A 14430-nucleotide genomic window follows, 5' to 3' on the forward strand; every position below is an offset into this window, starting at 1 on the left:
TTAAAAAAATTTTTTATTTATTTTTGGCTGCGTTGGGTCTTTGTTGCCGTGTGTGGGTTTCCTCTAGTTGCGGTGAGTGGGGGCTACTCGTCGTTGTGGTGCACGGAATTCTCATTATGGTGGCTTCTCTTGTTGCTGAGCATGGGCTCTAGGTGCGCGGGCTTCAGTAGTTGTGGCACGTGGGCTCAGCAGCTGTGGCTCGCAGGCTCTAGAGCGCAGGCTCAGTAGTTGTGGCGCATAGGCTTAGTTGCTCCATGGCATGTCGGATCTTCCTGGGCCTGGGCTCAAACCCACGTCCCCTGCATTGGTAGGCGGATTCTTAACCACTGCGCCACCAGGGAAGCCCTGAAGAAACAAACTTTTTTTTTGCAGTACGCAGGCCTCTCTCTGTTGTGGCCTCTCCCGTTGCGGAGCACAGGCTCAGGACGCACAGGCTCAGCGGCCATGGCTCACGGGCCTAGCCGCTCAGCAGCATGTGGGCTCTTCCCGGACCAGGGCACGAACTCGTGTCCCCTGCATCGGCAGGTGGACTCTCAACCACTGCGCCACCAGGGAAGCCCGAAACAAACTTTTGAAGTGTGAATTTCCCTTGCCTGAGGAGACATATCCAAAAAAATATCACTAAGAATGATGTCAAAGAGCTTACTGCCTATGTTTTCTTGTAGAAGTTTGTGGTTTCAGGTCTTGCATTTAAGTCTTTAATCCATTTTGAATATATTTTTGTGCATGGTGTGAGAGAGAGTAGTCCAACTTGATTCTTTGTATGTGGCCGTCCAGTTCGCCCAGTACCATTTATTGAAGGGGTCATCTCTTCTCCATCGTATATTCTTGCCTCTTTTGTTGCAGATTAATTGCCCATATAAGTGTGGGTTCATTTTGGGGCTCTCTATTCTGTTCCATTGATCTGTGTCTGTTTTTGTGCCAGTACCATACTGTTTTGATAACTGCAGCTTTGTAGTAAAGTTTAAAATCAGGGAGTGTGATGACTCTAGCTTTGTTCTTCTTTCTCAAGATTGCTTTGGCCATGAAGGGTCTTTTGTATGTCCATATAAATTTTAGAATTATTTGTTCTAGTTATGTGAAAAACGTCCTCAACAATTTTTAAAAGTGTAAAGGGATGTTGAGACTAAAAGTTTGAGAATAGCTAACTGTAGAGTTCTTTTTTTCACATAGCAGGATTCTCTTCCTTTTAGCTATGAATAGGTTCCCTGTAAAGTTAGATATAATTTATCTTAATACTTATAGTCCCCTGTCAAAGTGCACAACGTACTTAGACATAGTTACTATATAATGATGTTTTTGAATTTTATGTATTTAAATACATCAGAGCAGGTTTAACTATCTCTGGGGAATTAAATGACAGAACTGAGAAGACCTCACTGAAGAAAGCATCATCTCTCTGTGAGCCAGTCTACTAATTTTCAGCAACATAGAATTTCTCACTAAATTTAAAAGCAGAACATAGAGTTGATGAATGTTAGTAAAAGAGAGAAATCTGGGGCAAACTTTACCTATATTTTTATCTTGTAGGTCAGCTTCACAGATTATATCGTAAGTTCCCACTGTTTATTATCAAGCTTAGTAAGATGGTAATAACTAACATTTACTGAGTGGTTACTATATGCCAGGCCCTGTTCTAAGCATTTTCCATATATTAAGCCATTTAACAATAAACTGGCAACAATCCTATAAAGTACTCACCACTGTCACCATTTTATAGTTTAGGAAATTGAGGCACAGGAAGGTTACCACTTAGTAAATCAACAACTAATCAGTAGCAAGAAGGATATTCTAGGCTGGGTAGAAAATAGTAATTTCCCTTTCATTTAAGCCCTTGGCATAGATGCTTCAAAGTATCTGTATAGACTGATGAGATAAAGGGGTAGAGAAGAGTAAGATAAATTAAGATGTTTTCAAAACTATCTAGGGACCTTTAAAAATTCTTCCTTGCTTCTTAGACTGAAGAGTTTTTCTATATGCCCATGAAAGGACTGCAATTAATTTTAAAATGGTTTTATTCACATACGAGTCACTCAATCTGGTACTTGTTTTACTGATGCTTGATTTGACAAGAACTACCTGGTAGGAGAGAGGAGGAGTATCCTAGGTAGGCTGATAAGGTACCATGGAAAACAATAATTAGATCTTTCAAATTTAAATCTTACCATTAAGTATGGGAGATGGTTCCTGTGATAGGAGTTTGGAGAGGAAGGTCAAGGAAGTTCAAAAAAATTCAAGTAAATCCCTTAGAGGGGCTCAATTTTCACAGAGAAATCAACATCAAAAGTAACAACCTTGGTAGAACCCAGATAATACTTCCTAATATAATACAGTTGACAATTTTAAGCTAAATAAAGTACTAAACCTGTGGAAGATTTTCTGTGCTCAGAACCAGCTCAAAGTTTGCTTTGTGAGTTCTGACCTCTGCCAACTAATTTATCTGTATCAGCTGCACTGATTTGATCCTATCTTATTAGATTCAGAGTAGAGTCTAATCTATGTTTTAAAAAGAACAACCAGATATTCTTACTTATTCTGATTTTTTTAAAAGCAGATTATTTCTCCCTTCCAAATAAATAATATAAATATAATATACAAATCCATTTATACAAATATAAATCCAAATATAATCTTCCCTTATATCCCAATTTGGAAAACAGATAAAGAAAATGTACTCAAAATGAAACCACAGTGACAGAAAGAAGATCAGTGGTTGCCTACAGATGGGAGGTGGAGGGTGGTGGTGGAAGGATAAGAGGGAGGCAGAAAGAGAAGGGTGGGATGGATTTCAAGGAGAAATGAGGAAACTTTTGGGGGTAATGGATATATGCATTATCTTGATTGTCATAATGGTTTCATGGGTATATATGTATGTCAAAGCTTACTGAATTATTTATTTTGAATATGTGTTTTAGTGTATGCTATCCATACCACAACAAAGTTATTAAAAAAAAAAAAAAACAGAAAATTTCCTCAGGTTCTTGCTCTTTCACGCTACATGGTATTCCCTAGTTCCTATACTTGGTTCCTAGTATTCTACGAAAAAGAACAGTTTGAAAACTTTTTTCTTAAGTATTAGTGATATGCTTTGCTTAGGTCATAATCATTAGATTTACATGTCTCCAGAGATAACCTGAAAACGTATTGCTCATTATATTGATCTTCTTCATTTAGTTTATAAACCTCTCTCAAAAAGTGCAACATTAGAGCAACATTAATGGATGGTGAGAAAGTATAAATCTTGGCAAGGTAATGGGAAGGAGAATAGAGATAAACATGAGGAGGAAAATAAAATTTCAGTTTGTAATATAGACCAACCATGCTTATCAGAGACATCTAACTTTGAATTGATTAAAAAGGAATTTTAAGCATCCATATTCTTACAGATTTCTAAGGCTATCTGCTTGTCACAAAAAGTTCAGAGAAAGCATAAAAACAAATGCTTAAACAATCTTGGGATATAAGAAACTGATTCTTGATATTGAGGTGCAGCCTTAAAATTTACAATAGATGAGAAAACTTATTTACCTACATCTGCTTTGTTCCCCAAAGTACCTTACATTAAGCAAAATAACCTCAATTACTAAATTAAATAATTTTACTAAATTAAATAATTTTACTAAATTAACAGATAGGAAGATGTCAAAATAAAAACAGAATTCTTCTTTAGTAGTAAAATATAACACATTTGAGTGTAACTCTGAAACCAATATAAATAATCCATATCATTAAATACTGAAAGCAAGCAATTTTATTGCCAAATTAGAGTGCTATCATGCAGTAAGAAATACTAAGCTGCACATATACTCACGACTCCCAACATCCTCTACAAAAGTCATGTCCACAGGGCATATCCACTGGGTCTTCAAATACAGAAATACTGCACATACAAATGTCACACTGGAAGTGAAGAAGAAAATGATTTAAACAAAGTCATACCCTGGAGATAGAACATCTCTTTGTTCATTAGCTTATGGCAAAAATACTAGCATAGTAATTATAAACAGTGTTTCAAAGTTATAAGGGAAATTAAAGTTAGTGTGCCTACCTTTGACTAAATAACAAATACCAATGCTTATCTCATTATAAATTATTGTGGGATTTAAATGTTTTAATGCAAAAGTGAAATTCTTAAATTCCAAACGTATGTGTTAAATTAGTCAGCAACTATTTGTTTGGAAAAGGAAATACAAGAAACAAATCATTGCAATCTATTCAAGTCAAGATCAAACTGCTCCTTGCAAAATAACCACTTCAATATCATGTCCTTCACCCTATACGCACCCCAGAAAATCTACAAAAACGGAGTAACTCTGTTTTTTCAATACAGCAACTCAGGATATTCAGAGGAGCAATTTAAGGATTTCTACCCAGGGAACCATGCTACAAAGTTGTGTATCTTCTAAACAATAACTACCTTTATAATGTTACAGATGTGAATTACAGAAGTAGGATTCTGTTTTCCAAGAAGGCCCAGATAAAATCTGGAGTGCATTCATATTTATAACATATTTTGTGTGGCTGAATCATTTGAGAAACATAAAAATTTCCTGTAACAGTGGTTTGCCAATTAAAAATGCACACAATGGCAGTACTGTTTCTCAATAAAAAGCAAATATTTATTTTGGAAATGTATCCAGATGACAAACTCCAGAAGTTTTACTGAAACAAATACATAATCATCAACATATGATAAATGTCTTCAGAAAAATATAGAAATATTTTCATATCTTTGGGTTTCAGGTGCCTATCACAAACTCAACTTTTAATATTTCAGTATGGTGTGCTCAAAATTTTAAGCAATTGGAGATTTTAAGTGAAAATATTGTAGATGGTTTTCCCAAATTCTCTTATGTTTTGTTTTAAAAGAGAAAAAGAAACCCCTTTTGTTTTTCAATCTGTAATTCAGAGATCTCAAAAATAGTCTGTGATAATAAATATTTACCAAAGCATGAAATAATTGAACCTTTTAAGTAGGGTATAGGATTCAATTACAAGAATTATGACTAGAGGTTCCATGAAACAATATTAAAACTAAAACTATGGGAAGTACACTGAATACTAAACCATACCAAACTGGTGTCCAAATCCCCAGGAGATAAACTTATTTCATCTGGAGAGGTGATGGAAGAGCGTGTAGTCCTTGGAGTTCTTGGAGAAGGGAGTGTGTCCCAGGCATTATACCCACTTGGTGGTGGAGTTGGCATTTGAACACCTGATCGTTGGCAGCAGTTCTCTGGGTTGGACATCCAAGCTTCAAGTAATTTCTCCCTGTCCCAATCTTTAAGAAAAATAGAATGGATATCTCTCAAATAACAGAGAAAATACGGTGATGTTTTAAGAGCTTCATAATAACAAAAGAGAATAAGTTAGAGAGATATAGGTCATCTATGGAAAAAAAACTATTTGTATCAAAATAGTAATCGCAAATGAATGTTTATGATTTTATATCCATTCATATTTTTAAACAGAATTTAAAGTTTTATAATTTATCATGGCTTACAACCATGTCAATATCTAATAATATGGTCAAAATTTTCAGTCATTTCTACTAATAATCAAAAGTGGTGGCTCACATGTCATTGGAATTTACTAAATTTTTATAGGTATAGGTTTGATTAAGCCATTTTACTTTTTCAAGAATAATATGTAACTTCACAATTGGCCTCACTGCTGTCAAGCTGTAAAATGATTACACAGCTAACTATAAGCATGTCAAAATGCCAACAAGTCCTAAAAATCATTTGATAAACAGCTTGAGAGCAGAAGGAACTTCTGAAGAGATTATGATTATAACGTTTTAGTGGATTTGATATAAATTGCACATTAAGTGAGCCTGGTTCTGGCTTAACTAAAAAAAGGTTACCTTCCTAGTACAAACACTTTAAAAATAGTCAAGTGAAGTATGTTATTATAAGTGCAGAGCCATAAAAACCTAACCCATTCAAAACAATAAACTGATATAGCCAATGATTTTCCCAGGTGTTTTATATATATATTTCATTTACTCCTCCCAACAAACTCTTCAATCATTGAGGTGAAGAAACCAAGACTCAGGGAAATTACACAACTTGCCCAGGCTCAAACAGATATGAAGGATTTGAAACAAATTTCTGTGAATCCAAAGTCTGTGTTCTTTCCACTGCAGCCCAATAAAGCATAGGGTCAAAAGTAATATGAGTCAATTATTTACCATGGGCCCATTCTATATCATTTTATAAATCAAATACAAATAACTGTGAAAACTTTCTATATAAGACTTTTTTCAACCATATGAAGTCAATATATTTGGTGGTTTACCAGGATAATTATGATTCAGACATGCAATGAAGATACAGTGTGTTTCCATATGTGCAAAGGCACAGAAATATAATGGAGAGACATGAGCAGCTCTGTAAAGTTACAGTATACTATATTGTGGTTTGGGGAGATGGAAGATAAGATTGAAAACAGGAGTCATTACAAAAGAAGAAAAATCCAACAACTGAAAAACACTGCACATGAGTGCATTCTAGGAAATGTTGCTAAATGGACCTGAGTGTTTTGATAGGACATTACAGGCATACCTTGGAGATATTGCAAGTTTGGTTCTAGACCACTGCAATAAAGCAAATATAAAGCAAGTCATACAAATTTTTTGGTTTCCCAGTGCGTATAAAGGTTATGTTTACACTACATTGTTTTTTTAGCTATAATGCTATTACACACTTAACAGACTATATAGTACCTTAATTAAAACGTTTTATTGCTAAAAAACACTAACCATCATCTGACAATGTAGGGTTGCCACAAATTTTCAAATTGTAAAAAATGCAATATCTGCAAAGCACAATAAAGCAAAGTGCAATAAAATGAGGTATACTTGTACTTACTTAAAAAGTTAAAACTTTCTTAGAACAATATCATTTTTCAAATCTCCACTGTAATACTTTTTCATAAATGGAAAAAAAGAACTACTATAATTTATGTACACACATATTAAATTCTAGTCTTATCTACTACAAATATTTTCCAGCACAATTTCTGCTTGGATTCTATCATATCATTCATTTAGCAAACATTTATTGAATGTCTTTTATGTGCCATACACTATGTCAAGCTGTAGGGATATAACAGGAGGAAAAAACAGGCATAATTCCTACTTTCATGGAACTTAGAGTCTAGTAGGGAGAAAGACATTAAGTAAAATCAACACATTAAAAAAAAATTATCACTGTCAGAAGCACCATTAAGAAGAGGTAGAGACTCCCATTCAGGGAGCTCATGGCTTGGAGTGGACATCCGAAGGATGAGTGGGAGCTAACTGGGTAAAAGGAAGAGGGAAAGACATTCTAGACAGATGGTACATAGCATGCTAAAAGGCCTTATGGTAGGAGAGAAGGTAGCATCCTTGTGAAATTAAAAAAGTCAACGTAGCTGGAGCATGGAGACCAGAGGGGAAGCACTGTGTGAGTGAGGCTGAAAACAGGCAGGGACTAGGCCATGTAGAACTTTTAAATAATACTCCTATCATCAGTTTAGAAGTGACAGGAAGCCAGTGAAAACTGGGCTTAGGGTTAGGAAGAACAGGTTGTCACGGTTAGATCTGAAAAGATCATTCTGACTACAGTATGGAATAACAAAGAAATTGGATAGGGTGAGAGTAGAGGGAAAGGTAGACTAGAAAGGAGGCTACTGGGAAATACCAGTGAGAGATTACGGTAGCCAAGGCCATGGCTGGCCGCGGTGGAGATGAAGAGAAAGGAAGAAGTTAAGATCTGGGACGTGAGACTGAAAATTTGGTAACAATGGGATATAGGGTCTGAGGGAGAGGAAATGTCAAAATTGTTGTCCCAGGTCTTCCACATTGGTTGGTTGGTGCTGCCATCTATGTAAATAGGGAATACCAGAGACTCAGGTACAGGTTTAAAAGCATGATTTTAATTTTAGACATGATGAGATTAAGGGGCTTTTGAGATATCCTAGAGGTGCTTTCAAATTGGCAGTTATATATAAGTGTATAGAGCTCAGAAGTCTAGTTTTAGAAGGAGAAATCTGTATCTATGGAAGCCGTGGGAGAAGATGTCATTTCCTAGGAAGAGAGTAGAGTGAGAGGACGTGTGGACTACTGATGTTTAATTACCTATAGAAGTGATGAGTCTCCAAAGGAGATTTAAAAAATACTTCAGTATACATTTACTCTAAGGACAAGCAAACTAGCCTTGGTCTCATATTTTAAAAAAGAGGTAAGTAAATTTTACTTATTTTCTCATTAGGTAACTTTGAACTATATAAGTTACTTTTATTACTGAGGAAATGCTCAGAAAATGACCTTTGTATTCTTAACAAAGTCATCCTTAAAATTCAATTACTACTTAGTAAATACTGCCAAACATTTCTGTCTTCTGTCTTCAACCTCATTACTTTGGGACTAAATTTGACAGTAGATAACATAATACTTAAATCTATTTTCCTGTGGAAAGCTGAATGAATGTTACCAAGGATACAATCTATAAATCTAACAAATAGTTCAGTTTAATAGCTCTGAAACAGAGCCCATCCGGATTTTGACAGCAATTAGTATAAACTGCAGCTCTGTGCACTGTCTTTTTTATTCATTAGCATGGTTTATCTCTGAAAATCTTATTTGATTATCAAAATATCACTGATATTACCTAAACAATATAGAAGAGATGTCCATCTGAAAACCTGCATTAGCCTCTATTATATGCCTTAATAGGAGACTGAAATATAGAACTCTTAAGTTATCAAAAAAGTTATCACAGAATAGACAAATGTCAAGTAATAAAATTCAGTTAGATATCAGGTTATTAGAATTGACCCTACTATATAAAAGAAGTAACTTAGGGAAATATCAATGGAATGAAAATGGAGGTGATCATTTAAAAATACTTGATGACACAATGTGTAAACACCAGAGAAGAAAATCTTTGTTTTAATTACAATTACTAGTTAAGTTAGCCTTAGATTCTATATAATATTGTAAGTTAGAATTATGATATATTATATAATTTAGCTAAATGTAGATACCTGTGGCAGAAATGGCCATAAGTACTACACAACAGTTCTACAGAGTAGAACTATTGCTTGCAGTTAACTGTGACCATGTGACTGAATTCTGGTCAGTGGAATAGGTGCGGGAGTGATTTATGCCACTTCCAGGACTGGCTCAAAAAACTTCCCACACCTATTTCTCCACACTTTTTCCTTTCTAATTGGTTGTCTGGAATGGAGATAATCCAGGCAACCTCAGAAGCTACTTTGTTAATATGGCAGAGTCTCAGTCAGTCTGAGTAACTGTGTGGAGCAGAGCCCCTGTCCCATTCCTAACACTTTAGACTATTATGATTAATAAATGTTTACTGGGCTTCCCTGGTGGCGCAGTGGTTGAGAGTCCACCTACCGATGCAGGGGACACAGGTTCGTGCCCCGGTCTGGGAAGATCCCACATGCCGCGGAGCGGCTGGGCCCGTGAGCCATGGACACTGAGCCTGCACATCTGGAGCCTGTGTTCCACAACAGGAGAGGCCCCAACAGTGAGAGGCCCGCATACCACTAAATAAATAAATAAATAAATAAATGTTTACTGTGTTTGACTCGATACTTTCATTTCAGCAGCCAGCCTACCCTAACTAATACAACTGTCACATTACAGCTCCTCACAGATGAATAGCTTCCACTTTTATGCCAGCTCTATGTTATATTTAAATGCACCCTCTTTATTTGAAAGCTCAAGCAAAGGACGCGGTGCTGTGAACCTCACACAAAAGAAAAACAATTTAAGGTATTTGGTATTTCTTTACAAGTTTTTACGAATGTTAAGTATTATTACTAAGAGGAAAATATTTTATCTTTAAATTCTAAGATTTTAAAAACTACTCTGAATTTCTCAATGTCGTTTTTGAAACCAGGTCTAAATTTTTTTCCCAAAGGATTTACTTCAAAATTTTAAAACATGGCAATGGAGAAAAATAGTTTTATAATAAAAAGATGGATTTAAAAATATATAAATAACATTTCAGATATATTATCTATTCATTTTGTAACTATGATCTGAGGGCTTAAGGGATGCCAGATATTGTGGAAACAAAAAACAATAAAAAGCTGTCCTCTAAGAGCTCCCAGGCTAATGCAGAAGAAAAGCAAATAAAGAGATTATTACAATATTGTATTATAAGTGTACGACACATACATGCACAGGATATAATGGGAAGAGACAGGAAGGCTCTCAGTGAATACTTGGGAACACATAAGCAGAAAAGGTTTCCTGGAAGAGTGATTAATAAGGACAAGCAGGAGTGGGTAAATAAATGGGAAAATTAACAGCCCAGGTAAAGAAGCCTGGGTCATGAAGGTCTACTAAAGAGCTGGGATATTTTAAGTCTGTGGAGAGCCAGTGAAGGGTTTTTCAGCAGGGGAGTTACATGCTCAAAATTTTAAAATGCAATATAAAAAATGAATAAGGATGAAGAGGAATAGCAACAGTGGAGACTACAATTTAGATGAAAAATAATGACAACCTGAATTTAAGTCAGTGGCAGTGAGAATGGAAAGAGCTAGGGAGGATGGGGAGAGGATGAGAGATATTTAGGAAGAGAAATGATAAGACTGTGGCCAAATGTAATAGAGATGAAGAAGGAAAGTATGACTTCCCAGTTTCTAGTTAGGGTGATTAAATTAATGTGGCAGTCCATTTATCAAGACAGTGGGAGAAATGATGAGTTCAGGTGTGGACATCCTTAGGTTGAGGAGAAAATGTTAAAAAGGCATTTAGAAATAAAGCCTTGAATACTTTATTAAGGTCAGGTGGTAGATATATTCTTTATTATTTAGGTGGTTTTTGAAACCCTTGGTTTCATTAGATAAATGTGCACAGCAATGTTTCTCAGAAAACGGTCTACTTTGTAAGGCTTGTTTACAACACACGTTTTTATGCTGCATCCCTCACCTAAAGACTTAGACTCTCTGGAAGTCGTCCTAGGAATCTCTGGTTAGTTTCCCAGGCTATCCTTATTTATACTAAAATATAGAGCCACTGGTATATAAAGTGGAAAAGAGTGTCAAGTACAGAACTCTGGGAAATATCAATATTGAAGTTAGTGATTCTGGATGGTTATATACCAAATTATTCACAGAGGTGATCAAAGGATGATGAAATGCAGTTTTAAATTTTCTTCTGATCAAAACGTTATATAAAAGTTTTTGGAAGTTGACATTCTATTTTAGGATAGATGGTACAGATTTATAGTTACAACAGACCAGTATGCCTCAAAATTACTGGATGAGAATAGCCATTTACCTTTCTATCTTTAAAAAGCATTTCTAAATCAGAAAAAACCTCTTTGAAATAAGCCAAAATGTCAAATATCAAGTGTGCAATGAGAGGGTCCAACTCAGCATGTAACAACTCCCAGAATGGCTATGCTAAGTATCACAGAGAACTTAAGCTGAGCACTTTTCCTAAGTAAATCTGGTAATGTCCTCAAAAAAATAAAAACAAACAAAAAACCTCACCTTAAAAGGAATAGCATATTCCTGCCTTGACTCTCTAAATTTCTCTTTGTGCATTTCATGGTGAGAAACAGCTTTTACATAAAATAAATACAACTGACAATACGGATAACACAACTGTTAGTTAACTTTATTTAATTGACTTTAGTAAAAATTAATGTTAAAACCAGGACTAGGACTATGGATTCCAACTCTCAACCCTGCTTGAATCAGATACATTTCTAAAATTAGACAATCTATAAGTTGATTTAGTAGCTCAATTTTTAAAAGAAATTTCCTATTTCTCTCTACGATTTGTAGCTAGTTTATACTTCAAAATACAAAATGTTATGAGGATGCTGAGTACTGCAGTAACTACTGCACAAAAATGAACTTAGGCTTGTTTAGCAAACTATTTTGTTTTATATTAAAACATTAAAATAGCCACCTTTTAACTCTGAAAAGTTTCAAAAGGCATTCGTGTTATCAGAAGCACATTTCTTTCATTACCATGAGCTCGAAGTAAAGCTTCAGCAGTAAATAGTGGAGCCTGGAGCATGTCTGCTGTTTCCACAATAAGCATATCTTTCAATCTACGAAGATCCTGAGGTCTTAATCCTTCATATGGCTTTAAAAAGAAGAAAAACAAAGTTAAATTGGCTATTATACTATTAGGAAGTTCTAAATGCCTATAAATAAATATATATGATTATCATTTATTTAACCTTCCAGTTCCAGTTTGGCAATGAAGTTAAAAAGGCTCTGTATGTTCCACTATCATGGACTTCAAACTACTCTCTCACAAGTCTTTTTTAAGATGGAAAGTGGATGCCTAGTCTCATGTACCTTATCATTCTAAAACAAAAGAATCATACTATAATGACAAAACCATCTTACTTCATAGTTTTAAAAATCTGAATAATACAAAATTGAATTAGAAATAAAAATCTATAATCCCACCACTGAGCAATAGTCATGATTAAAGTTCTCAAGTATTTTTATCCAGTCTTTTCTTTTTGCAAATCAATTGTGTGTGAATATATCAATACATGTTTTCACTTAGACTCACTTTTAATCACTGAACCACCAACATTTACACTTATTAAGATACACTCTGGATTGCTAGTGGAATTATATGATACCTATTAATTAATTTGGAGAGAAGTGATTATGACATACTATTCAACTTCTTATCATAAATGTATTCTCTCTGTTTATTCAAGTGTTAATGCTTCTTAGTTTTCTTCATAAAGGTACTGTATCATTTCAGGTTTTTAAAATTCTTTTGTTATCCTTTATACTTTTTTTCTTTGCATTTAACAGAAAACATACAAGGAATAAAATCACAAATGTCTCACTATTCAGAAATTTATAAAAGCTAAAATAACCTGTGACATGTTTTCCCCATTACATTTCCCTAATTTTCCCCATCCTTGCTTACAGCAATCACTATGATGAATTTAATTTGTAGCTATCATAATATTATGGCATAACATTAAATATATCGCTAAGCAACTTGCTTTTATTTTTATTCAATACTGTGTTTTTATTATTAATATTGATACACATATCTATTTCAATCCTTTAAACAGATGTAATCAGCTTACTGCAGTAAGCATGGAACTAAAGACCATAACTTAAAAAGCAGTAGAAATTCTCAAATACTTATCAGAATAACAACCATTGAGGAAGTCCTTTGGTAACATCTATTACACATTCCAGAGAGTTCTGGGCAGTCAGTAAGCCCTATCCCATACAGCTGATTTACAGATATTTTAAAACTAGATATTATCTTTATTTCTTGCTTTGTTTTTTTGATTATCATGGAAACCATTTCATCAATTCTTACTTAACCCCATATGGTGGGAACTCTATTCACCAGGGGTAATTTCTCTCAGTTGATGTATGTTTCCTGATCCTAAGATGTCTTCTGGCAGGGAAGCATATATAAGCAATGAGTGTAGTAATGACAGGAAAGACTGACAAACTTGACTGCAAAAGAAACTGCCAAGATTTAAACATAAAAAGTGTGTTGCTTTTAATATATAAGGAATTTGTGACAATCAGTAAATTTAAAATGTCAAAAGTTATAAAAACACAAACATCCTTAAGTATACAAACTCTTTACCTAACAAACTGGCCAAGGATTGGAAAAAAACAAAAACACCCCTCAATATTGGTAAGGTTACAGTGAGATGGCCCTCTAATGTACTGTGGGTAAAAACAGAAATTGGATTATCATTTAATGACTAAGCATCACGTATCATGAGCCTTTAAAATACTGATCTTGTGACTCAATAACTTTACTTATAGGAATCTATCCTAAGGTCTAATCACAATGTGAACAAAACTGGTCAACTGCAATGTTACTTTTAAAAGTGACAAAATGCAAGGAACCCAAATATACTTTCAGGGAGTTATAGGACATCTACATGTTAGAGTAGTTAGCAGTCATTCAAAATGTTTTCCATGATGAATCTGTGAATATCAAAAAATGTTAAGGAAAAAAAAAACTACAGGATGTAAAATGTACAATATCATCACACTGATGAAAAATGGAAGGCAAAATGTTACAAGTATCATTTATAAGTGGTAGAATAATGAATATTTTAAATTTTCATTCTGCTTCTTCTTATAAAAGGGGTGTTTGGCTGAAAAAATTTTAATTAAAAAATTAAAGAACTTCCCTGGTGGTCCAGTGGTTAAGACTCTGCGCTTCCAATGCAGGGGGCGTGGGTCTGATCCCTGGTCAGAGAACTAAGATCCCACATGCCACTCAGCACAGCCAAAAAAAGAAGAAAAATTAAAGAAAATTTTTTAATTAAAAAATTAAAGAACTTCCCTCGTGGTCCAGTGGTTAAGACTCTGCGCTTCCAATGCAGGGGGCGTGGGTCTGATCCCTGGTCAGGGAACTAAGATCCCACATGCCACTCAGCACAG

The 14430-nt window shown here is 34.8% G+C and overlaps 1 protein-coding gene across 5 annotated transcripts in view; it reads right to left on the reverse strand.

Annotated features, from left to right (window-relative positions):
• Positions 1 to 14430, reverse strand: part of ANKIB1 (ankyrin repeat and IBR domain containing 1) — a 100431-nt gene that overhangs the window by 35604 nt on the left and 50397 nt on the right. For all 5 annotated transcript variants that reach the window (XM_024766995.1, XM_024766994.1, XM_024766992.1 and 2 more), the window contains 3 exons: positions 12001 to 12118; positions 5073 to 5281; positions 3812 to 3900 (listed from right to left, as the gene is read on the reverse strand). In XM_024766995.1, coding sequence (XP_024622763.1) covers positions 3812 to 3900; positions 5073 to 5281; positions 12001 to 12118 — 416 coding nt within the window. The remainder of the gene's footprint in view (positions 1 to 3811; positions 3901 to 5072; positions 5282 to 12000; positions 12119 to 14430) is intronic.

This window comes from Neophocaena asiaeorientalis, unplaced genomic scaffold, assembly GCF_003031525.2.
Source record: "Neophocaena asiaeorientalis asiaeorientalis breed wild unplaced genomic scaffold, Neophocaena_asiaeorientalis_V1.1 scaffold70, whole genome shotgun sequence".
Lineage (NCBI taxonomy): Eukaryota > Metazoa > Chordata > Mammalia > Artiodactyla > Phocoenidae > Neophocaena > Neophocaena asiaeorientalis.